The 25,616-nt window shown below is 48.8% G+C and overlaps 2 protein-coding genes across 2 annotated transcripts in view; both read right to left on the reverse strand.

Moving 5' to 3' along the window:
* Positions 1–5,421: 5,421 nt before the first annotated feature.
* Positions 5,422–18,160, reverse strand: SAXO5 (stabilizer of axonemal microtubules 5). The gene is made up of 9 exons (XM_035117158.2): positions 18,025–18,160; positions 14,839–15,423; positions 13,775–13,881; positions 12,606–12,700; positions 9,942–10,054; positions 9,153–9,271; positions 8,850–9,036; positions 7,717–7,805; positions 5,422–5,625 (listed from the first exon to the last, which is right to left on the reverse strand). Exons 1-9 carry the CDS (start codon positions 18,158–18,160, stop codon positions 5,422–5,424), a joined length of 1,635 nt encoding a protein of 544 aa, XP_034973049.2.
* A 36-nt stretch (positions 18,161–18,196) lies between these two features.
* The window catches only part of IL12RB1 (interleukin 12 receptor subunit beta 1), a 29,964-nt gene continuing 22,544 nt past the window's right edge, over positions 18,197–25,616 (reverse strand). The window contains exons 11-15 of the mRNA XM_060275221.1: positions 22,954–23,106; positions 21,483–21,626; positions 21,150–21,246; positions 19,042–19,126; positions 18,197–18,469 (exon numbers count right to left, since the gene is read on the reverse strand). Of these exons, the coding sequence (XP_060131204.1) occupies positions 18,197–18,469; positions 19,042–19,126; positions 21,150–21,246; positions 21,483–21,626; positions 22,954–23,106 (752 nt within the window). The remainder of the gene's footprint in view (positions 18,470–19,041; positions 19,127–21,149; positions 21,247–21,482; positions 21,627–22,953; positions 23,107–25,616) is intronic.

A 25,616-nucleotide genomic window follows, 5' to 3' on the forward strand; every position in this document is an offset into this window, starting at 1 on the left:
CAAGAAGATCAAACCTCTCCATTCTGAAGGAAGTCAGCCCTGAGTGCTCACTGGAAGGACAGATCCTGAAGCTGAGGCTCCAAGACTTTGGCCACCTCATGAGAAGAGAAGACTCCCTGGGAAAGACTCTGATGTTGGGAAAGATGGAGGGCACTAGGAGAAGGGGACGAGATGGTTGGACAGTGTTCTCGAAGCTACGAACATGAGTTTGACCAAACTGCGGGAGGCAGTGCAAGACAGGAGTGCCTGGCGTGCTATGGTCCATGGGGTCACGAAGAGTCGGACACGACTAAATAGTACCACTGTATTCTGCTCTGGTCAGACCTCACCTGGAGTACTGTGTCCAGTTCTGGGCACCACAGTTCAAGAAGGATACTGACAAACTGGAACGTGTCCAGAAGAGGGCAACCAAATTGGTCAAAGGCCTGGAAATGATGCCTTATGAGGAACGGCTTAGGGAGCTGGGTATGTTTAGCCTAGAGAAGAGAAGGTTAAGGGGTGATAGGATAGCCATGTTCAAATATATGAAAGGATGTCATATGGAGGAGGGAGAAAGATTGTTTTCTGCTGCTCCAGAGAAGCGGACACGGAGCAATGGATTCAAACTTCAAGAAAGAAGATTCCACCTCAACATTAGGAAGAACTTCCTGACAGTAAGAGCTGTTTAGCAGTGGAATTTGCTACCAAGGAGTGTGGTGGAGTCTCCTTCTTTGGAGGTCTTTAAGCGGAGGCTTGACAGGCATATGTCAGGAATGCTTTGATGGTGTTTCCTGCTTGGCAGGGGGTTGGACTGGATGGCCCTTGTGGTCTCTTCCAACTCTATGATTCTATTATTCTAAACGACTCAACAACAACAACAATATGCAACAAAGTCCTTCCAAATATCTTCCTTAAATTCGTTGTCGCCCCTTCCTCTTGTAATGACATTACGAATGGGCAATAAGTAATTTTAATGGTGTGCTGTTGTTTTTCAAATTTACAGCAGCCAGAGAGGCACCTCCTGAATGCCAGCTGCTGGGAAGCGCAGGGCAGGAGGAGGGCCTCGAGTGCGAATCCTGCCCGCTGGGTTTCCCTTTGGCGCAGTCGTGGCTGTGCTGAATCGAAGCAAAGGTATGCTGCACGTCACCTTGGTTAAGCGCGGGTTGTTGGAAATCAATGTGTTTTAATTTAGGAACGCAGAAATAAATCAAATCATCGAACCCTCCGTTCTAGCACATCTACTGTATATTCCTGCCTATAAGACTACTTTTTAATGCAGGAAAATCTTCTCAAAAGACAGGGGTTGTCTTATACGCCAGGTAGTATTTCTTATACGGCGTGTATATCCCAAACTCTATATTTTAACTGGAAAAGTTGGGGGCCGTCTTATACGCCCCGTCGTCTTATACGCCGGAATATACGGGCAAATGATATCAATTGGTATTTGAACTATTGGCATTAGTAATTGTATTATAAATTGGTTTCGTTATAATGAGGCTGTTATTGGATTGTCATGGAGAACTAATAAAAAATTATTATGGAGAAAAAAGGAAATTAATGCGCTTTTAAAATAAAATAAAAAGCTTGTTTCTTCCACTTGAATCCGCACGGCTGAATTTCCTCTTACATCCCTCCTGCAAAACGCTCTTGTCAAGTTCTCCGTTTTTTTAAGGGAAATTCCCTTATGCTGAATAGGCTACCTTGCGAGAAAAGGGAAAACTTGACAGCTGTGATCCGCAGTCGGTAGAGCATGAGACTCTTAATTTCGGGGTTCTGGGTTTAAGTCCCGCATTGGGGGAAAAAGCTTCCTGCATTGCAAGGGGTTGGGCTGGATGACCACTCGGGGTCCCTTCAACTTTACGAACTCTGCTCTGGGCCCCTCACCTTAACACCAGGTCAGCTGCTGTGACGTTGATAGCGGGAGAGAAGAGGAGGTTTAGAGGAGGAAGAGACTTCGGAAACTTTTCAGAAAGTTTGGCAGCGCCCTTATCTCCCAGCTGCCGGAGCGGCTGGCGCGGCGAAAATAAGCCCTGGTACGTGCGGAAGGAAGCGGCAGGGGGGCACACAGACAGAGGGAACATCTGTTTTTCACATTCCTTTCCTGTGCTGCTCGCCCTTGCCACGAGGCTGGATTCTGCAGAGGCGGGTTTTTGAGCAGGAGGAGAATTTGTGGCCCCGGGGTTTGGGTGCGAAGTAGGGGGGAAAGCGAAGGCGAGGAAGGACAAGGGGGTGCTCCCCTCCCTGCTGCCGGGGAACAGAAGCCAGGGGTCGGTTTTCAGCCGTGGGGATGCGGCGGAGAGTTTCGAGGGCTCGGGAATAAAAGGAGTTTCCTAGAAGTACATGGGAACAGCGTCTCGGAGTCTTACACACTTCCCTGGAGTGTGTACTGGGCCTCATTTATGCCAAACACCTAAATCGATTAAAAGGACTTCTTTGGTCGCAACCTTGGTGAACCACCGTGTGATGCTGCAGCAAAATAGGCTAACACTATTCTATGAAATGACCGTAACAGATTGGAGTACTGGGCGCAAGCTAACAAAACGAGTTTCCAAGGGGACAAAGGTCAGGTTCCTCACTTAGGCAGGAAGAACCAGATGCGCAAATACAGTGGAACCTCGGTTTATGAATTTTCTGATTACGAACGCTGTGGACCCATCTGGAACGGATTAATCCACTTTCCATTACTTTCAATGGGAAAGTTCGCTTCAGTTTATAGAATCATAGAATCATAGAGTTGGAAGAGACCACAAGGGCCATCCAGTCCAACCCCCTGCCAAGCAGGAAACACCATCAAAGCATTCTTGACATATGCCTGTCAAGCCTCTGCTTAAAGACCTCCAGAGAAGGAGACTCCACCACACTCCTTGGCAGCAAATTCCACTGCCGAACAGCTCTTACTGTCAGGAAGTTCTTCCTAATGTTGAGGTGGAATCTTCTTTCTTGAAGTTTGAATCCATTGCTCCGTGTCCGCTTTTCTGGAGCAGCAGAAAACAACCTTTCACCCTCCTCTATATGACATCCTTTCATATATTTGAACATGGCTATCATATCACCCCTTAACCTTCTCTTCTCCAGCTCCCTAAGCCGTTCCTCATAAGGCATCGTTTCCAGGCCTTTGACCATTTTGGTTGCCCTCTTCTGGACACGTTCCAGCTAGTCAGTATCCTTCTTGAACTGTGGTGCCCAGAACTGGACACAGTACTCCAGGTGAGTACTGTGAACGCTTCAGTTTATGAACAGACTTCCGGAACCAATTGTGTTCATAAACCGAGGTACCACTGTATAGGATGGGGGACACCTGGCTCACTAGCATTACATGTGAGAAGGATCTAGGGGTCTTCGTGGACCACAAGCTGAACATGAGCTAACTGTGCAACAGCAAAAAAAGCCAATGCTATTCTAGGCGGCATCCACAGAAGTCTAGTGTCCAGATCAGGGGAAGTCATTTGTTGTTGTTGTTGTTTAGTCGTTTAGTCGCGTCCGACTCTTCGTGACCCCATGGACCAGAGCACGCCAGGCACTCCTGTCTTCCACTGCCTCCCGCAGTTTGGTCAAACTCATGTTCGGAGCTTCGAGAACACTTTCCAGCCATCTCGTCCTCTGTCGTCCCCTTCTCCTAGTGCCCTCCATCTTTCCCAACATCAGGGTCTTTTCCAGGGAGTCTTCTCTTCTCATGAGGTGGCCAAAGTCTTGGAGCCTCAGCTTCACAATCTGTCCTTCCAGGGAGCACTCAGGGCTGATTTCCTTCAGAATGGATAGGTTTGATCTTCTTGCAGTCCATGGGACTCTCAAGAGTCTCCGCCAGCACCATAATTCAAAAGCATCAATTCTTCGGCGATCAGCCTTCTTTATGGTCCACCTCTCACTTCCATACATCACTACTGGGAAAACCATAGCTTTAATTATACGTACCTTTGTCGGCAAGGCGATGTCTCTGTTTTTTAAGATGCTCTCTATTCTGCCTTGGACAGACCACACCTGGAATACTGTGTCCAGGGCAGCACTCGAACCCGTGGCTTCAAGCAACAAGGAAGGAGATTCCAATTCAACCTCAGGACGAACTTTCTGACAGTCGCAGCCGTCCGGCCGTGGGATGGTAGGCAGTGGACTCTCCTTCCTGGGAAGTTTTCAAGCAGAGGTTGGATGGTTGTCTGCCATGGATGCTTTAGCGGGGGGTCAGACTCGATGAGCCCTGGGGGTCCCTCGCAACTCTATAGTTCTATGATTCTGAGCAGGGGCTACGATTCTTCCACTGAAAAATGAAGCAGGATCCTAGTCCTCATTTTTCTCGTTACCTTCAAAGTCCTTGCGAGCATCCTCTTGCAGATTCCTCCTGTGGCAAACATAAATTTCCTTCCCTTTTCTCTCGCTCTTGCCAAGCGATGTGAGCAGTGCCAGATTTACATATAAGCTCAACAAGCTCTAGCTCAGGGCCCCACTCTCTTGGGGGGGCCCCCAAAAAAAAATTTAAAGGGAAAAAACAACTGGATGTCCATTTCCGAAATATAAGATAGAAAACAAACAAAATAAAAGCTACACCCAGCAACCGTGTTTTGTGTTGTGTCGGCTCCTAGGGTGTAAGTCATGGCCCCCCGCCTGCTATCCTGCTCCCTCAAATATCCCTGGTTTGCTCCTTTCTATATATAGGGTGCCCACATTCTACATGGACTAGTTGCAAGGCAACATGGGCAAATGGATTAAGATCTCTATTAGGTCCATCAACAACCATATAGCATATATTCCACACGATAAACAGCGACCTCCTGGAACGTGTCCAGAGGAGGGCAACCAAAATGGTCAAAGGCCTGGAAACGATGCCTTATTGGGAACGGCTTAGGGAGCTGGGTATGTTTAGCCTGGAGAAGAGAAGGTTAAGGGGTGATGTGATAGCCATGTTCAAATATATAAAAGGATGCCATATAGAGGAGGGAGAAATATTGTTTTCTGCTGCTCCAGAGAAGCGGACACGGAGCAATGGATTCAAACTACAAGAAAGAAGATTCCACCTGAACATTAGGAAGAACTTCCTGACAGTAAGAGCTGTTCGGCAGTGGAATTTGCTGCCAAGGAGTGTGGTGGAGTCTCCTTCTTTGGAGGTCTTTAAGCAGAGGCTTGACAGCCATATGCCAAGAATGCTTTGATGGTGTTTCCTGCTTGGCAGGGGGTGGAACTGGATGGCCCTTGTGGTCTCTTCCAACTCTATGATTCTATGATTCTATGACCATTTGTTGTTGACAAAGGACAGCAGGACATAGAAAGGGCCCCATGACCTTCAGGAGCTGAGGGCCGCATCAAACCTCAATCTGGCCCTGGATGTGAGCACTCGAAATATCCCACCCACCTTGCCTAACAGTAGAGCCAGCTCTGAATGGCAGCTGCTCTGAGGCCGAAACCCAAAGGAATGAAGGGCGGTGGCCAAAAGGCTCAATAAAGATATGGGGTTTATTCGGTCAGGCAGACGTTTGCATGGGTGATTGTCTTCCGGAGGGAATAGTTTGGCAAGGTCCCCAGGGGGAGGCTGCTTCTCTGGTTGTCCCCCAACACCAGGCTGACGGGCCCCTCGTATTTGTTGGTGTAGGCGTCTTTCTGCTCTGTGCTGAACCAGCGGCAGTCCTTCCAGGGGTGGACCAGGTGGGAATACTTAATCTGGGAAGGAGAGAGAGAGAGAGAGAGAGAGAGAGAGAGAGAGAGAGAGAGAGAGAGAGAGGGCACAGAAACTTAAAGCTGGAATGGAGAGCTTGCTGGTTTGGGCCAACGGCCCGCCTAGGGTGCTAGTCCTCATGGTTTGAGTCGGCACCCGTATGTCTCAAGAGAGAATGCAGCGCGCCTTCGGGGGTGAAGCCAAGCCCCCAAGACACTCCCCCCCCCTCAGCCTCGTCGATGGGGTCCAAAGGAAAGAGAAGATTCCTGCATGGCAGGGGGTTGGGCTAGATGACCAGCGGGGTCCCAACTCGATCATTTCTTGATTCTATGAGAGCAAGACGCTTGGCTGCAGGAGTCGCCGGAAGGAGCCGCCCAACTGCCTTAGGGACTCCAGTCTGGATTCCTGTAGGGTTTCCTCCTGAGCCTTTTCTTCTCCCGAAATATCCCACAAGGCGGCAGAGGTCTAGGGCCAGAGGTTCCCTTCTCCCTGATGGGGGCTCCTTTCCCAGGCGGACGAGCCCCACCTGCCCCCCACTTCCCTCTCCGGCACGGGCAGGAGCCGCCTTCTTGCCCGTCGGACCCTCTCTTGGCCTTGTCTTCGCCTGCAGGGGAAGCCCCTGACTCACCAGGGGTTCGAGACCCCTCGGCTCCCCTCGCCCGGTTCAGCTGGCCAGTCGAAGCCATTCCTGGGATTGGGGCCACTGCCAGCAGCTTCGAGCTGAGTGCAGAATGAGGAGTCCGAAGGGGAACAAATGACCCCAGAAGGAGCCGGTACTGGATTAAATGACCCCCCCCCTCCAACAGAGGTACTGGATTAAAATACAGCGGGACCTTGGTTCTCAAACACCTTGGTTCCCAAACTCCGAAAACCCGGAAGTGAGTGTTCCGGTTTTTGAACGTTTTTTGGAAGCCGAACATCCACTGCGGGTGTCGGCTCTTGTTTCCGGGGGGCCCTGTGCCAATCGGAAGCCGCGCCTTGCTTTCCGAACATTTCGGAAATCAAACAGACTTCTGGAATGGATTAAGTTTGGCGCTTTTGTTTTTGCTCTTTATTTTGCGTTTTTGTTTCTGAAGGTTTTTCGGTTCGCTTGTTTTTGTGACTGTGTATTGATTGTGGAAATCATGGGCGTAGGCAAGGGGGGCAGGAGGGGGCAGTTGCCCCCCCCTAGAAGCAGGGCCGCTGGTGGCCAGCCTGCCCCGCTGCCCGCCGCCACCCGGTGTCGTCTCCCTTCTCCCTGGCTGGCTGTGGGGCAGGTGGAGGGAAAGCCCCAGAGCTGCGCAAAGCGTTTGGATGGCTTTCCCTCCGCCCGCCCCACAGCCAGCCAGGGAGAAGGGAGACATCCCTTCTAGCCGGCTGGCTATGGGGCGGGTGGAGGGAAAGCCACTTTCCCTCCACCCGCCCCGGCGATCGCGGAGGGGGAGGAGGGGGTCGGAGCAGCCCATTTTCGGGCTGATCCTGGTGCCCCCTTGCCCCTGAATGACCATGGCTTTCCTTGCCCCACTGTGGCCCCGCCCCGTGGCCCCGCCCCTTGCCCCCCTAATTTTGATCCTGGCTATGCCCCTGGCGGAAATGGATAAAAGCCCCCCATCCAAACATTGACTATCATCAGTGCAGGTAAGAATTATTATCTTTTTAATTTTTATCATCTACAGTACTGCCTTGTTTATTTTATAGTACAGTACATTGATGATTGCTTTCGTTTTATGGATCAATGGTCTCGTTAGATAGTAAAATTCACGTCCAGCGGCTGTTTTAGGGGTTGTTTTTATATGTTTGGAACAGATTAATCCGTTTTGCATGGCTTTCTATGGGAAAGCGGGCCTCGGTTTTGGAACGCTTTGGTTTCGGAACGGAATTTCCGGAACGGATTAAGTTTGAGAACCAAGGGGCCACTTGCAGGGGCATCGGAAACTGCCTTAAGGACTTAAGAAGAATGGCTGCAGGATGAGGCCGGAAGGTCTAGCCCAGAGTGCTGCTCTCCCAGTGGACAACCAGATGACCATTATGGGAAACTGGGATTCGGAAGCTGCCTCCGACCGGCCCTTTGACCCCGGCCGGCCTGGCCTCTGCCGGACGCTAAGATCCTGCCTGACCTTCTGTAGCTCCTCCTCCGAGACCTGGTACTTCGCCTGCTGGTGAGGAACCAGCATGTCCTGGGTGCTAGTGGTGAGGCCTACGGGGGCTGCGAGAGAGGGAGAAAAATGGAGATAATACAGGGGTCAGCAAATAATAAGACTAACTAACTTTATTCGCATTAGCCAAAGGCCATAGCAACAATAAATATTTGTTGTTGTTTTTTCTCAATTTTTAATATTATTTTTATAAACATCTAATAAAAACAAAACACTACATCCACTATACACAATACACCTAAACATTAGGAAGAACTTCCTGACAGTAAGAGCTGTTCGGCAGTGGAATTTGCTGCCAAGGAGTGGGGTGGAGTCTCCTTCTCTGGAGGTCTTTAAGCAGAGGCTTGACAGGCATATGTCAAGAATGCTTTGATGGTGTTTCCTGCTTGCCAGGGGGTTGGACTGGATGGCCCTTGTGGTCTCTTCCAACTCTAGGATTCTATGATTCTATGAAATACAAAACAGAACATGCAAACAAACAAACAAAAGAATACAATACCAAATAACAAAAACAAATAAGCAATAACAACAAAAAATTCAAAATTTCATAAACTTAACCTCTTATCTAATCATTTTAGTGTGACATCCTCACACCCTCCATACTGCGATTCACTGCAAATGCTCTTTAGCAATTTCTACTTCATAATCCTTTTATCATGTTTTATATCTGTACTTATTCTTAATTCTAAACCATTAGCTATCATTTTTTCATTTTTTCCTTTATCTTAAAACCGATTCCTAGGCTACAGCATTATATATATTTAAAAATCCATTTCTTACTAATTAATTAATTAATGCTATACTTCTTCAGATAAACTTTAAAACTCTTCCAATCTTCTTCCACCGATTTTTCTCCCTGGTCGCAACGCCTCCCGGTCAGTTCAGCTAATTCCATATATTCCAGCATTTGCAACAATAAATATTTGGACGCAACGCTTGATTTATGCTTTCTCTGTCCATTTTTAAAAGGCAAGAAAGATAACAAACAACTTGATAAAAAAAACCACCTCTCCTGATCGCTGAGGCTTCTCTCTGCCTTTCCGAATGAGACACCCATCTTCCCTCCCAGCCCACCCCCAAAACCCCATTATTACCAGGATAGTTGAAAGGGATGTTGCTCCGCATGATCTTCCACTTGTTCACATCCAATTTGCGGGTCTCGGGGGGCTCGCGATAGTCGTCGTGTTGCGTGGTGCAGAAGTAGGAATAGCGGTTGTCCCCCAAGGTCAAGTCTTTCCGGGGTTTGGGGACAGCCTGGGATGCTGGCCCCTCCCGGTTTGGCTGGGCAGAGAAGACACGAGAGTTGTGGGTTCAAGTCCCGCGCCGGGCAAAAAAGATCCCCGCATCGCAGGGGGTCGGGGGAGCGACTCCAGGGACCCCCCAGGGAATTTTGCTACCTCTCTGTAGTAATAGCGGTGGATGGTGGTATTGGCGTTTTGCCTGTTCCTCTCGGGGTCCCGATCTCCTCGGAGAATGGAGGACTCGTTCTTTCTCTCACTGATGATGTGCAATGGTCCTAAGGATGTCCCAAGGGAAGAAACGATCAGGCGTGGGGTTTTTGTTTTCCCTTCTCCCACCCCGATCCTCTTTCCTTTCGTGCCACATTTAGGGAAGCTTTTAAAATTGCATTTTAATCTTTGGCTGGAAGCCGCCCAGAGTGGCTGGGGAAACCCAGCCAGATGGGCAGGGTATAAATATATTATTATTATTATTATTATTATTATTATTATTATTATTATTATTATTATCTTGGCTTTCCAATAGCCAGGGCCTGTATTATTGGTAAGCTGCTCTGGGAAAGACTATTGCCTCCACCCCCCCCCAAAAAAAACCCACTTTTGATTGCAGGATCGCTTCCCGGAGTTTTACAGGAGGCGAGAAATAAATGGAAGACTGAGCCGAACTGGGCTCCGTACTCTGGACAAACCTCACCCAATGACATCCTACTCAAGAGTAGACCCTGCTGCACCTGATTTAAGTTGTGTGCATCTCATTTCAGGGGTCTGAGTGCGAGCAGAAAAAAACCATCCTGTTTTTGTGGGGAGTGCGGCTAAGCGGTCCCTGAGCATGCACAGAGTTCCCCCCTCTTTCACTTATGTTAAAAAACAAACAGCCAGAAGAAACAGCTTGGGGGTGCGGAGGGAATGGCGATGGGGGTATCTGGGCTTGAACCCCGTGCTCCTGACCTGGGTCCCTCCAGGGATACGCTTCAGACATGACAGTGGTAAAATCCTGCCTCCCATCTCCTGGCTGGATATTCGTCTGGCGGACCTGGGCGGCTGCCCTCTCTGGGTCATAGCTGTTGGCGAGAGATTGGCAGAGAATGTCGGATCAGCACATGGTTTTCCTGAATTTTGTTGCTTTCTAAATACAGTAATAACAATTAAAATAATAGCAAATGAGTAAAATTGATGGCAATTGCAGCTAGACAGGTTATAGCGAGTAACTGGAAAAAGGCAGAAGAGCTAGAGGTGAACAAATGGAGGGGGAGATGGAATAATATTACAATTTTAGAATGCCTAACTGTGAAGATGCGTAAAATGAAAGGGTTTAAGGTCAATGAGAAAGAGGATTGGTTTGAAAAGCTATTGAATTGTTTGGGTAGGTTTGAACAATTTGGGGTAATTAAAAGGTTAAAAGTTAAATAAACCTTGTGGAATGTGGGGCTTAATAGATATAGAATTGTACATATGGTGGATCTGAATATGTTTTTTTATTGTTGATGTATATTGAATGTATCGGCTGCCGGGGGGGGGGGGTTCACTGTTTGTGTTTGGTTGTTGGTGATTTAAAAAAAAATGTAAAAAAAATGTTTTTTAAAAAATTATTATTAGTTTGTCGCTTTATCTTGCCCAGGGTAGCGCAATGCAACTTAAAACCAGACAAACAGACCAAACAAAACAAAACAAAACCCCGCAACCTTGGCATTTGAAGACATAAGAAGAAGAGCCTATTATTTTCTAATTGCTCACAACAGCCCGGCGAGGGAGGCCAGGGCCGAGGCGCTGGCTCAGACTTACCCAGCGGACTTCATCGCTTGGCAGAGTCTTCTCCCGCAAGCCAACCACTAGGCAATGCTGCTTTTGGGGGCCTCATCCACTCTGCAGAAGCAAAGTGGGGTCTACACCACCATCGGCTTAACTGCTGCAACGTCCCCCTAGAGGATTCTGGGAGTTGTAGTCCGCCCGCCCCCCAAGCATTCCTACCCTGTCAGAACTACAGCTCCCAGAGTTCCCTGGGGCAAGGAAAGGAATGCTTAAGAAAGAGCTACAGGTTTCCCTGTTCAAACATTCCCAAGCTGGATGCCAGGAGGGAGTCTGAATGCACCCCAATATGGGTGCTGGATCAAGCAAATGGCCCATCTAAGTTTCTAGTCCCCTGATTATTTGGGTAACCCTTTTCCTTTTTAAAATATCTTTATTAAATGTTCTGTTTTGCAATTCAAAATGCTCATTTAAACATCCTTTTTTTGTCTTTAAATCCTTTCTTGATTGAAAACTTTATAACAGAAATGTACAAAAGATGTTATAGGCAAAATGAGAAATAAAAAATAGGCAGTTATTCATTCTATAACTAATATTTGCTTTGTACATCCATTTGTGATTAAATTTGACAAGACCTCTGATCTCCCCTTGCGTTCCCAAATTAAATTCCTCAAATACGCGCTTAAACTTTACTTTCTCCATGTTATTTAATGTACTATAAATTTTGTTTTATAAAATTATCCTATTTTCACATCCTATTTACATACAGTGGTACCTCGGTTTATGAACACAATTGGTTCTGGAAGTCTGTTCATAAACTGAAGCGTTCATAAACTGGAGCGAACTTTCCCATTGAAAGTAATGGAAAGTGAATTAATCCGTTCAAGATGGGTCCGCGGCGTTCGTAAACTGAAAATTTGTAGACCGAGGTGTTCGTAAATCGAGGTTCCACTGTACTCATTTTTTACATCCTTAAGATATCAATGAATTCTCTTTCCATGGTTCGTTTTGCATATCACAAATCCCCGCCTATTTTACAAAAACTAAACAATTCAGTATTCCATCATTGCATCCATCAAAACTTATTGACCCTGTTGAATTTATCTTAATGCTGCCAGCGTTTTCAAATATACACAATTCCCTCCAAATATTCAATAAACATTTTCCGATCTCCTCTAAACGTACATTCTTCTGGTTCTCTTATTCTATATGTTAAGTTTACTTTCTTGGGTTCCTTGATCACTGCAGATGGTGACAGCAGTCACGAAATTAAAAGACGCCTGCTTCTTGGGAGAAAAGCAATGACAAACCTAGACAGCATCTTAAAAAGCAGAGACATCACCTTGCCGACAAAGGTCCGTATAGTTAAAGCTGGTTTTCCCAGTAGTGATGTATGGAAGTGAGAGCTGGACCATAAAGAAGGCTGATCGTCGAAGAATTGATGCTTTTGAATTATGGTGCTGGAGGAGACTCTTGAGAGTCCCATGGACTGCAAGAAGATCAAACCTCTCCATTCTGAAGGAAATCAGCCCTGAGTGCTCCCTGGAAGGACAGATCGTGAAGCTGAGGCTCCAATACTTTGGCCACCTCATGAGAAGAGAAGAATCCTTGGAAAAGACCCTGATGTTGGGAAAGATTGAGGGCACAAGGAGAAGGGGACGACAGAGGACAAGATGGTTGGACAGTGTTCTCGAAGCTACGAACATGAGTTTGACCAAACTGCGGGAGGCAGTGGAAGACAGGAGTGCCTGGCGTGCTCTGGTCCATGGGGTCACGAAGAGTCGGACACGACTAAACGACTAAAACCAGAAGCTAGAGCTAGTTTAGCTCATATGTAAATCTGCAGTGGTGGTCCTCAGTCCTTACCGCTGGCAGTCAGATTCCTTGGGGGTGTACGCCCGTTTTTGCTCGGTCAGCATCTGATGGCACCGGGGGTCTCCAAATACGACCGACACCAGATTCTGCAACGGAGAGCGTGCAAAGTGCCTTCAGGGTGTGTTTTCATAGCATCATAGAAGGGGCCACAATAATAATAATAATAATAATAATAATAATAATAATAATAATAATAATAATAATAATATTTATTTATACCCTACCCACCCGTCTGGGTTTCCCCAGCCGCTCTGTGCAGCTTCCAACACATTTAAAAAACACAGCGAAACATCAAACGTTTATCTGGTTCGATACAAAAACGCCATGCTCACTTTAAAATAAGCAACTTATATCCAACAAGGAATTTCTCAAGGATTACTGTAATAATAAGACATCATGACTGGGTAATTAAAAGAGAATCTAATATTGATGAAAATGAGCAAAAGAAAACGAAAATAAATAGTGTGTTAGATTTTCTTTACTTTGGCTAACCCTTTTGTTTGTTACTTCTTTTTAAGCGCAGTAAAAAAAAACCTAATATCAAACAAAGCAATATTCATTAATCCATTAAACAGCGAACCTAAATATCAGCAAGTGATAATTAAACAGTTTACAGCTACAGCAAAGAATTACTAAACTACAATCGGTGAAGACAAAAAGGCACAGAAAAGGCCACGAAACCACGTAAAAAAGGATCAAACTGAGGAACAAGGAGGCACAACCTATAAAACCATTTTTTTAAAATGTCACTGAAGGGACACCTGAGGGTCATCCATTCCAACCCCCTGGATTGCAGAAATCTTTTGCCCAGTGCGGGACTCAAACCCGTGACCCTGAGAGGACTGAGTCTCCCGTAGACTGAGCTACCCCAGGTTTTGAACCGCCTACTTCTCTCTCTCCTTGTTTAGATTATATGTAAATCCAGCACTGGCATAGGTAGGTAGGTAGGTAGGTAGGTAGGTAGGTAGGTAGGTAGGTAGGATAATATTTTGGAAATTTACATCCAGTTTTTTCTTTTTCTTTTCTTTTTCAAGGTCACCCAGCAAGCTTTACGATCGCCACTGAGTGGGAATTCGAACCCTGGCCTCCCAGCACCCTAACCACTACCCCATGCTGCCCAGGGAGCTGGTTTTTTGGGGTCCTGGACATGCCCCCTTTACCTCGTCAAAGTGCTTTTCGGCGGGGGGCCCCCATTTCCCCGTGTAGTAAGTCTGGTACGTGGTGCCGAAGTCAGGGCAGCCGCCCCCTCTCAGGGGAGACTTTCCTCCTGCCAAGGAAGAAGGAGGAGGTTTTCTTCATACGTGGAAGCGAGGGTGTTTGGGGGAAACGATAGATTTTAAAAGACGTTTAAAGTCATTATACCAAATAAATATAAATAAAAATAAAAAACCCTTTCCTTGCAGTTCCTAAGCAGAGCTTCCAGGGACAGAAGCAGTCTACCTTGGGTGGCTTTCGGAAGCCAGAATTTTTTAAAAATGGCTTTAAAATAGACCACTGATCTCAGTTACAGGCTGTTTAGGATTTAATGTACTGTAAGGTGAAATCCCAAAATGCCGTTTGAAGAACCTGTGTTTTGTATTTATCATATTTTCCTTCCTACACCCCATTTTGCCCCCACAACAACCCTGCGAGGTAGGGCGGGCTAAGAGATGGCGGCAAACGGCAAGCTTTATGGGCCGAGTGGGGATTCGAACCTGGGCCTCTAACTGTGACGCTGCACTGGCTCTCCAGAAGACCAGGCCAGTGGCTCATCTGGTCGTCCAGCGTGGGTAACCAGTGAGCAGGATTCGCACCCAAAAGCCCTCCCCCTTTCCTTCTGTTTTTCGGTCCTGCCAACTGCACGGAACCCAAACAGGCCCATTTTGGGGTTCCACACTCTTCGTGTTTGGGGAGCCCAAACAGGGTGTCAGGGAATGGGATCAGACTCTGGGGCGGCTTCCGTTGATTTGGGTTCGATCGGGGGTCTGTCTCCTCCCTGAATGTCTCCTGATTCTAAAGGGGGCCGGTCCCCTCCCCGAATCCCCCCAGTTCTAAAGGGGGTCTGTCTCCTCCCCGAATTTTCCCCGAGTCTGAAGGCATCCAAGTTGGCAACCATCTCTGCGTCCGGTGGGAGGGAGTTCCACGGTTGAACCCAGCCAACCCACCATGGGCGCTTCTCCCGAGCCCTGCTCCCCGGCTCGGCCACGGGCACCCCAAAGGACCGGGTGCCCCCCTGCCAACACACCCAGGTGCTGACTCGGGGCCTTTACGGCTGGCTCCGTCCGCCCGTGGCTTGGGTAGGATTGCTGGTAGAGCGAAGCGGGCAGCGGTTGCTTCTCCTTGTCCCCGCTGGGGACGCTGTCGTCCCACTTGTCCCCCCGGCGGGGGGCTTCGCGGGGCAGGGCCGGCGGGTAGGGGTAGCTGTCCCTGGTGACGGAGGTGAAGGTGCCCTGCCGGGGGTCTCTGTGCATCTTCAGGTGGGGCGAGGGCGGGTGGGCGGGCACCCTCTCCTCCAGCCTCCGGGGAGGGTAGGAGAGGTAGGTCTCCGAGCGGGTGTCCCAAGGGGAGCAGTCCATGTCTTGGTTCAGGACCCCTGCACACTTGGGGGGCCGGATGGCTTGGCTGCGGAAGCTGCCCCACCGAGGGGGGTAGTCGATACGGTACGGCGAGATCACCGTGGCGCCTTCGGGGCGCCGGTCGAAGCCCAGCTGGAAGTGCGAGGCCTGCAAGTAAGGGGTGTTGGCGAGGCGAGAGGGGGCCCTCGGCACCATGCGGACCTCCGTGACGCGGTGTGGGTTTGGGGGCGCCACTGGGCCGCCCTGGGGGTCCACTGGGCGGCAGCAAAGGGGCACCATCTTGTCGGGGAGCATAAACGTGCCAGGGGTCTGCGGGAGATCGGAACCCAGTGCCTGGGCACCTGGAGCAAATGTCCTGCGCCGATTTGGGTTTACAAGCTCTGGTGTGGCCCCAAATCCTCCACATTCCCTATATGCATTGCTTTAAAAAGAAAAAAAGGTGGTTTGCGGCACCCCCCTTTCAAAGCACTCTCTGGGGCTGGCAAGAAGCGCTGTTTTGGGGGTTCCCGAGGGCTCAAAGGCGTCCCGGGGGAGGAATATGGCTTCCTGGATTGTGAGGTCATAGGAAGGGTGGTGAGGTCATAGGAAAAATTGTGAGGTCATAGGAAAGTCACTGGGGTCACCCGGACACAGCCTTTCTTTTAGGGATTGTCAAAGTGGAAATAGCGAAGGATTTAATCAATCAATTGATTTGCGCAAGAATTACGAAGGGGAGATTCGAACGAAAGATGGACGGCTCGTAAAAATGACGGACCGCGCAGAAATGAGCCAAAATCAGAGGTAAAAACAAACGTTTTGGGAGGATGTATTTGGCAGAATATTCAAAGAAATCTTACAGCATTGCGAAAACGTGAGCGGGGTTTGAAATGCAAGTAGCAGCTTAGAAATATTGAGATGAATAACTCAGGATGATTTGATACAGAGATGAAGAACTGAAAATATGCAGCGTTTAAGGGGAAACGTCACAGTCGCAAGGGGAGTTCAATGGAATGTCTCTGGGAAAAGGTGTACAATTTGAAAATTCAACAAACATATATATATATATTTGCGGCCCAGCCGAGTTTCAAGTTTGGAGAATAGGCAGCATGACACAAGTTTGCAAACTGTGTGTAGGGATGAAATTTCGCTCCCCTTCCCTCTCCGTGGAACTCCAATGCAGACGCAAAACCAGGAGATTTGGGACAGAGAAAAGGGAGTCCTTTGTGCAGTTAAGCGATGGAACTCCCTGCCACAGGAGGCAGAGACGGCTGCCAACTTGGATTCATGGAGGAGAGAGAAAAGGATGGCTGTGTTCTCCCTCCTCCGTCGGAGGCAGAAAACGCTTCTGGATTCCAGTCGCCGGAAACCGTAGGAAGGTGAGAGCGTTGCTCGAATCCTGTGTGTCGGTCCCCCCCCAATAGAGACAAGACGGGGGTCCCCTCCTTTGGCCTGATCCGGCAGCTTATTCCCACGTCGTGATGGAGCCTCCAGCTCTGAGCACAGTCTACCTCCGATTGCATATGGGAACATTGGAGATGTGGGATTGTTATCTGAATCCCCCCCCTTTTCTGGGAAACGGCAGGAGGGAAGAGGGATCTTGTGTTGGGATCTTGCTTGCAGGGTTCACCTGGGGGGGGCATGTGGTCGGCCCCTGTGAGAACAGCCTCATCCAATGGGATGTTGGGACGTTCTCCGGGTTGTTTCCAACCAATCCTTCCGAGGCCGAGAGACAAACAACATCCCATGATTGAGAGGAACAAAGGGCTCTTTGTGGGGATTCGCAGCAGCAGGGGGGGGGGCACCTACGCCGAGCTGCCGGTGCTGGGTTCCGATTTGCGTAGGGTAGAGAGAGGGTGGCCTCCTGCTCTGGCAGCCCATAGCATACTGTTGCGTCTCGAGAAACAATGGAGTGCGCCTCCGGGGGTGAAGCCAGCCTTCTGGGGGCTCAAGTCTGGGCTGGGGGTCCCGGGCTGCCCAGACGACAAGACCCCCCCTTCTTGGCCTTGCTAAAAAGCTCTTTTTAAAATATATATATCTATATATAGATAGATAGGTGTCTACAATACGTGTCAACTTATATTTCCCTTCTTTTTGCCATTGCCAGCCCTCCCTCCACCCCCCAGAATGGCTTCTTTTGTTTTTCGTTGCTTTTTAATTGTGGTATACATAATACAATGTTTACTTCTTCCCCATAAGTCATCTTTTCTTCTTTTTAGCTTAACTTTACAAACTTCAGTCGATACATATCAAGAGTTGTATTTGGGAACAATGTTCTTCCACACATTCCCCTTCTTTTCTCGATTTCCGATTCGATTGGGATCTAAGAGCTGCTGTCATTTCCGCCCGTTCTATCAATTCACAAGGTTTGTTTTGCCAGTCTGCTATTGTGGGAGCAGCATCTCCCCTTATCCAATTTCTAGCTATTGGTATTCTGCCAGCAGCTGTCCCATATAAAAACTATTATTATTATTATTATTAACACCCTGGCTTTCCTCCAAGGACCTCAAGGGGGTGCTACAGACCTGGATTCATCTTCACAACAGCCCTGGAAGGTAGGCTTAGCGTGAGAGACTCGGCCAAACCCACCTCTGGCAAGGTCACTATTACCCTACTTCCGATATATTAATTGCCGCACTCCGTAAAAACCGATCGCGTCTCAATTCTGCCTTTTTCTCCAAAAGTTGGCAGGCAGAATTCTCCCCACCTTCCTCCTTTGATCCCCCCCCCAAAACAACCCTGCTCTAACCACTATGACACCGTTGCCTCTGGCAACTGACCGGAGGGCATTTTCTCATGATAGCAAAACCGGGTCAAAATCCTTGATTTTGGCCACCCCCTTGCCTCTCGGTGTCCCTCCCTTCCTGCTTGCCGCAAACCTTCCCCAAAGCGCTTCCCTCGTTTTCTGCCCCCCAGGACATCGGGGGCTTGGGAACCAATGAAGAACAGCCCATTCCCTTTGCCCCCTAACGCCATCTTGCCCCAGAGCGCTGCTGGCGGCATCGACTGCACCATTTCGGGGGGACCAGCAAGCAGCTGCCGGCAGCCTCCTCATTGGAGACGTCCGGTCGCCCTCCCTTGCCGGTCATCCTCCATGGGGCTCAGGAACCCCTGGCCCTTGTACTCAGAGGGCAGGAGGTCGCCCGAGCCCGGCTGGTCCTCCTTGGGCAAGAGGGTCTCTTCGGCGGGGTTGGCGAGGGCCGGAAAGTCCGCTGCAGTGCCGGCGGCCGGGTCCTCTTTGCACGGAGACCTGGGTTCGAGGGTGAGGGGTTCCGTGGGGCTGCTGGGCTCCAGGGGCTGCATGAAGCCCTGCCGTGGGTCCACCTGGGGAGAAGAAGGGCGGGGTTCAGAGTGAGCTGGCTGTAAATTGCACCGGTGCCCAAAGGCGTAGCAAGGTCAGGGGGTACCCGGTGCAATTTTTTTTTCATCCACCACATTGACCAGAGTTGAGCAAATCCGACCTACGATCACACAAATTGCGTGATCGGATTTCACGATGGCGATCATGCCAATCCCATAAAGCCGCCCGCCAGGGATGTGAGCGTCGGGAGGTGCAAACTGCCGGGGGGTGCCAAGCTGATCACCGAGCAGATTTGCCTGACCAGCGGGTGAGTTTTCATGACGATGATCACGCCAATCGTGAAAATCCGCATGCCAGGGGTGCGAGAACCGCCACGACGATCCGCCCGGGGGGGGGGGGATTTTGTCAACCCTGCTAGGCATGACACCCCTTGCAATGCCCCTTGCCCGCAGCTGTTTCTCGCACCCCTGTCCCCAGGCGGGCGTCTCATCCTAGAGTCTCAGCCATCAAGAGCTCTCCTGCCCATTCCATCCTCTCAAGAGATGGTGCAGTTGGACCTGAAGCGGCCGATTGCTCCCATTTCTCGGAGACTCACCTGCCCCAGCTCCGATCTGGCGAGGATCTTAACAGCTTCCGTGTCGGCCGGGTCTGGCAAGGGGGGGCACAGAACTTCCTTCACCCTACTGGGGGGTGGGGGAAAAGGAATAAAAAGATTTGTTTGTAGCTTTGCCTATTGCAGAAGAGGTGGGAAAGCAGAGCCCTGCGTTCTGGATTTCGCATAAGGACTGAAGGAGAGCTTTCTGAATCAGGCCACATGGGGCACATCTAGTCCAGCCCTCTGCCTTCTCAATGGCCCCAAATAAATTAATTATAATAATAATAATAATAATAATAATTATTTATTTATACCCTGCCCACTCTGGGCGGCTTCCAACAGAAAAATAAAATACAGTAATCTATTAAACATTAAAAGCCTCCCTAAACAGGGCTGCCTTCAGATGTCTTCTAAAAATCTGGTAGCTGTTTTTCTTTTTGACATCTGATGGGAGGGCTTTCCACAGGGCGGGCGCCACTACCGAGAAGAACCTAGGGGTTGAGATAGACCGCGCCTGGAGCTGGAGGCTCCATCAGGATGTAAGAATAACCAAAGGGGACCCGTTTATTCTTGGAATCATAGAATCATAGAGTTGGAAGAGACCACAAGGGCCATCCAGTCCAACCCCCTGCCAAGCAGGAAACACCATCAAAGCATTCCTGACAGATGGCTGTCAAGCCTCTGCTTAAAGACCTCCAAAGAAGGAGACTCCACCACACTCCTTGGCAGCAAATTCCACTGCCGAACAGCTCTTACTGTCAGGAAGTTCTTCCTAATGTTGAGGTGGAATCTTCTTTCTTGTAGTTTGAATCCATTGCTCCGTGTCCGCTTCTCTGGAGCAGCAGAAAACAACCTTTCCCCCTCCTCTATATGACATCCTTTTATATGTTTGAACATGGCTATCATATCACCCCTTCACCTTCTCTTCTCCAGGCTAAACATACCCAGCTCCCTAAGCCGTTCCTCATAAGGCATCGTTTCCAGGCCTTTGACCATTTTGGTTGCCCTCTTCTGGACACGTTCCAGCTTGTCAGTCTCCTTCTTGAACTGTGGTGCCCAGAACTGGACACAGTACTCCAGGTGAGGTCTGACCAGAGCAGAATACAGTGGTACTATTACTTCTCTTGATCTAGATGCTATACTCCTATTGATGCAGCCCAGAATTGCATTGGCAATATTCCAACCGTTTCAGGAAACTGGCATGCAGGATTCGAACACCGGAGCGACACTCTCCATTTCCCGGCAACTAGGATTCGGAAGCGTTTACTGCCTCCGACGGAGGAGGGAGAACACACAGCCATACTGCCTATAATAGTCAGCCCTAGTCTTTCCCTCCTCCACGAATTGGCCTGATCCTCTTTTAAAGCCATCCAGGGTTGGAGGCCGCCACCTTGCCCCCTGTGGCAGGGAGTTCCGCAGTTTAACAGCAAAGCTGAAACAGGCCGGCTTGCCTATATGCAGAGGTGGTGCCAACCCCCTGGGCTTAGGAACAGTGGGCAGCAGGGCTGTGCCCCCCCCTGCTGCGCCAGGGTGTGTCATTTTAGGGGGCAAGACTTTTTCCCCCATTCAAATTCCTTCAGCGAGGCGTCTTAGAAATATGCTTTTTTGGGGGGGTCGTGAGGGATTCAAATCTGCTTTTATTTCAGGGGCTTGTTAAGCCTCTTGCCTGGCAGCGAAGCACAGAAACTGCTGTAGGGAAAACCCCCAGGATTTTAATTTCTGCAAACGCTAAACAATAAGAAGAACGGAAAATATTAACATTACCGCAACGGGATTTCCCCCCTGATTGCAGAGCAATTTCACTCACATCTTACCTGTGCTTTTTTTTCCGGGGGGGGGGGGGGTACGCAGGGGTACGCACACCCCTAAACATTTAGCAAATATTTGCCATTTTGTCCATCTGCTGTATTTAACACACACACACCCCTATATAAAAGCCAGATTTCATTAATGGAACTAAAATTCTATTTTTTGAAATCGCGGTGCAGCTTTTAAGCACCCCTGATCTGGGGAGATTTGGAAGCTGGGGAAAATACATGCAGTGCCTATCTTGCTGGCAAAGCGCCCCCCCCACCAATGTGGTTTTTGAGCTATTCCTGCACCCCCACCTCTTTTTGCAAATGTGGACAGCGCTGGCGGCAATGAGGACCCCTCCGACGAGACCCAGGAGGAGGAAGCTGAGCGTCAGAGTCGTCTTCTTGGAATCTGGCGGAGAGGCAGAGGAGGAATTATTTTTTTAAAAAACCCCACAGAATCCTAGGAAGGGAACCCAGGTGGTCATCTATCTCATCCCTCTTTTTCTTGAACCCTTGGCCTTGAGTTTAGGGTTAGGGAAGGAAGAGCAGGAAGGAGGAGGAGGAAGAAGAAGAAGAATGGGACATTCTACTGCTGGCACCCAAAGAGGAGACATTTCACAGGGGGGTTGCAGTGACGAGCCGCACCTGCGGGGCGGGTTCGAACGGGGATGAAGTCTCGGCAGCGGCCCTCGCTCCCGGCGGTCAAAACCCCGACTCCGACCCTGTAAGTGGTGTTGGGCTGCAGGTCTGAGATGGTAAAGCGGGTCTCGGAAGCGTTGAGCTCGTAAGCTATGGGGGATGAAAATAATGGTTTATATAGTAGTAGTAATAATAATAATAATAATAATAATAATAATAATTTATTATTTATACCCCGCCCATCTGGCTGGGTTTCCCCAGCCCCTCTGGGCGGCTTCCAACAAAATATTAAAATATCTTGGTCGGTTAAACATTAAAAGCTTTCCTAAACAGGGCTGCCTTCAGATGTCTTCTAAAAGTCTGGCAGATGTTTTTCTCTTTGACATCTGCTGGGAGGGCATTCCACAGGGCGGGTGCCACCACCGAGAAGGCCCTCTGGCTAGTACCCTGCAACTTGGCTTCTCGCAGTGAGGGAACCGCCAGAAGACCTTCGGAGCTGGACCTCAGTGTCTGGGCAGAACGATGGAGGTGGAGACGCTCCTTCAGGTATCCTGGACCTTTGAGGTCAGCACCAACACTTTGAATTGTGCTCGGAAACGTCCTGGGAGCCAATGTAGATCTTTCAAGACCGGTTTTATGTGGTCTCGGCGGCCACTCCCAGTCACCAGTCTAGCTGCCGCATTCTGGGTTAGTTGTAGTTTCCGGGTCACCTTCCAAGGTAGCCCCACATAGAGCGCATTGCAGTAGTCCAAGCGAGAGATAACTAGAGCATGCACCACTCTGGCGGGACAGTCCGCGGGCAGGTAGGGTCTCATCCTGCGTACCAGATGGAGCTGATAAACAGCTGCCCTGGATACAGAATTAACCTGCGCCTCCATGGACAGCTTTGAGTCCAGAATGACTCCCAGGCTGGCTGCACACCTGGTCCTTCGGGTTAGGGTTAGGGTTAGGGTTAGGGTTAGGGTTAGGGTTAGGGTTATCCCATTCAGGACCAGGGAGATTGCATAAGGGATTCTATCGAGAACGAGTTGCATTTGGTTTTTTGCAACAGTATGGAGGCAGAATGAAAGGGAAAATTTATAATAATTGGCTATGTAATAGATTTGTATTTGAATGGGTTGCTATTTGGCGCTGATATAATATGGCGCATATTGGATTTTAATAAAAATTATTTAACAACAAAAAACAACAACAGTTAAAACGATTGGGTGTAATCAGTGCAACCAAACAGGTGAACTTGATCCAAAGTCTGGTTTACACGCCTGGAATCGGAGAGTTGGAAGGAACCCCGCGGGGTCATCCATCCCAACCCCCTGCAATGCAGGAATCAAAGTACCCATGACAGATGGCACCCCTTTGCCTCTTACCCCACCCCCTCTGCCACCCACTTTGGGCACCCCCGATCTCGTGGCTCAGCAGTGCTCTACGCGCACTGCGCATGTTTTGCACCCAGGTCTCCCGCTGTGACCAAACTCACTGGCAATCTCCTCGCCTCGCTCGTCAAGCCAGCAGAGGACGTATTTCTGGAGTGCTCCGGGGCAGCCGGCGAGGAGGGCAGGGGGGTCCCAGGAGATGTCGGCGGAGGTGGGCGTTGGGGTGACATCCAGGCGCACAGGGTATCCGGAAGACACTAAAAGAGAGGGGGAAAGGGAAGAGGGACTCAGGGAAGGGTGGGATAAAGATGGCAGGATCCCAGCACATGGAACCTCTTACAAAATGACAATACAATTATTATTATTATTATTATTATTATTATTATTATTATTATTATTATTATTATTATTACCCCGCCCATCTGGCTGCGTTTCCCCAGCCACTCTGGGCGGCTTCCAACAAAATATTAAAATACAATAGTTCCCTGTGGACTCTCCGCACCCTGACCACGGCCAAAAGACCGATTCTGATGCATCGGAAGAAATAAAAATGAGGCTCCCCTTCTACAATTGCAGTGAAGACTTATACAAACTCGCAAACTCAGGAACAAATTGTGGGAGTTCGCAGAGCTGGCAAAAAAAAAAGGCAAGTTGGGAGGTAATACTGAACTAACGCTTATTCAAAAATGGGATATGTATAAGAAAATATTTAAAAGTTTATTGTACCAACACAAAGTCAGCGGCAGGATTTGCATGACTTCTGTGATACGATGGGTAATAATTATAAGAGGGGATATTAATGGTGATTGCAGAGAAAATGCACCAAATTAAAGAAGCAGTAAATACAGGATAGGGTGGCGGGAATTTGAGAAGAATGGACAGTGAACCAACAATGTGATTTTCTTTTTGTATTTCTGTTTTGATTGTATATATATTTGTCTGTCACATCTTTTTAACACCAATAAAGCTTTTTGGAGGGGGGGGGGAGGAACAAATTGCATATAAACGCAGACTTGCCATGGGGCAAATTCAGCGATACTTGGAATCCAAATATACCATAGAATCGTAGAGTTGGAAGAGACCCCAAGGGCCATCCAGTCCAACCCCCTGCCAAGCAGGAAACACCATCAAAGCATTCCTGACATATGCCTGTCAAGCCTCTGCTTAAAGACCTCCAGAGAAGGAGACTCCACCACACTCCTTGGCAGCAAATTCCACTGCCGAACAGCTCTTACTGTCAGGAAGTTCTTCCTAATGTTGAGGTGGAATCTTCTTTCTTGAAGTTTGAATCCATTGCTCCGTGTCCACTTCTCTGGAGCAGCAGAAAACAACCTTTCTCCCTCCTCTATATGACATCCTTTTATATGTTTGAACATGGCTATCATATCACCCCTTAACCTTCTCTTCTCCAGGCTAAACATACCCAGCTCCCTAAGCCGTTCCTCATAAGGCATAATAGGTTCCTCATAATAGGTTAAGATCTGGCTAAGTACAACCTTGTAAAATACACAGTTTTGAACTTTCAATAAAGATGTTTAAAAGATAGATAGATAGATATTTTCAAGCAGGAGAAAAATAAATGGCAGGATCTTTTCCCGTTTCTCGCAGGGAAACAAGGGGCGGAAAGGAACCCATATTTTGCACATCCTGGGGAGGGAGGGCTCTGCGCCATGAGGACGAGGTCCTGGAGAGGGTTACCAGATGTCCCTGGTTTCCGGGGATAGTCCCCGGATTTGCAAATCTGACCCCGGAAAATGTGGCAGCGGCAGCCTCAGCAGCCCGGAGCCATCCTGTTATCGCAGTTGGCTCTGGCTGGCTTCAGGAGCTGCTCGCCGTCCGCTGCCGCCACCACTGCCAAGGGGGAACAGATCTCTCCTGCCCCCTTCCCCCTTTGTTTTGACAGATCTGGGGAGGCTCGGGAGTTGCGGGCGAGTGGCCGTTGCCCAGGAGGGGCGCAAGGCACGCGGTTTCCTTGCCAGGCAAGGTTCAAAGCCCTTCTTTTGCATCCTGTGAAACATAAATGTGCAGGGTTTTTAAAAAATTGTGCCACCCGCCCGCAACTCCCCCCCCCCCGTCAAAACAAAGGGGGAAGGGGGCAGGAGATTGAGGGAGGCTCAGGAGTTGCGGGCAGGCGGCACGCCGTTGCCTAGCTTTTAAAAAACTCTGCACATATTCTAATTTTCCCGAGTTTCACCTGTATTTCATCGAAAAGTGCATTTATTTCAGTAACACCATTTAAAAGGTGAAACCAACATATGAGATAGATGCATGACATGCAAAGCAAGATATGGCAAGCCTTTATTTGTTGCAATTATTTGTCGTTAGGCGGGTCAATTATAAATGGAATGGAACGAATGAAATGTCATAGTGATGTTTATTTTTGTTTATTTTTTTGCGTTATTGTAACCATCTGTTTTATTACTGTGGAATTTCCAAAAGAAAGCATTTGTAAAAACTAAAATAAAAATAAAAAAATAATAAGTTGCATTGCTGAAATAAATGCACTTTTCGACGATATTCTAATTTCACCTGTATGTTTCCCAGGGTGCGAAAGAAGGGTTTTGCACCTTTATACACCTTTATACATTCTGCATGTCTGCTTGGGCCCAGGGTCTTTTGCCTCGCCGTCCGCACTACTGACTCCCTGTTGCTACTCAGCTTCAAAAAGGAAAAGGGAAAAGGGTCCCTGGATTTGTCGGAAAAAATCTGGTAACCATGGACTAGGACAGTGTTTCTCAACCTTTTTTGGGCCACGGCACACTTGTTC

This window comes from Zootoca vivipara, chromosome 6 (assembly GCF_963506605.1).
Source record: "Zootoca vivipara chromosome 6, rZooViv1.1, whole genome shotgun sequence".
NCBI classification, from domain to species: Eukaryota; Metazoa; Chordata; class Lepidosauria; order Squamata; family Lacertidae; genus Zootoca; species Zootoca vivipara.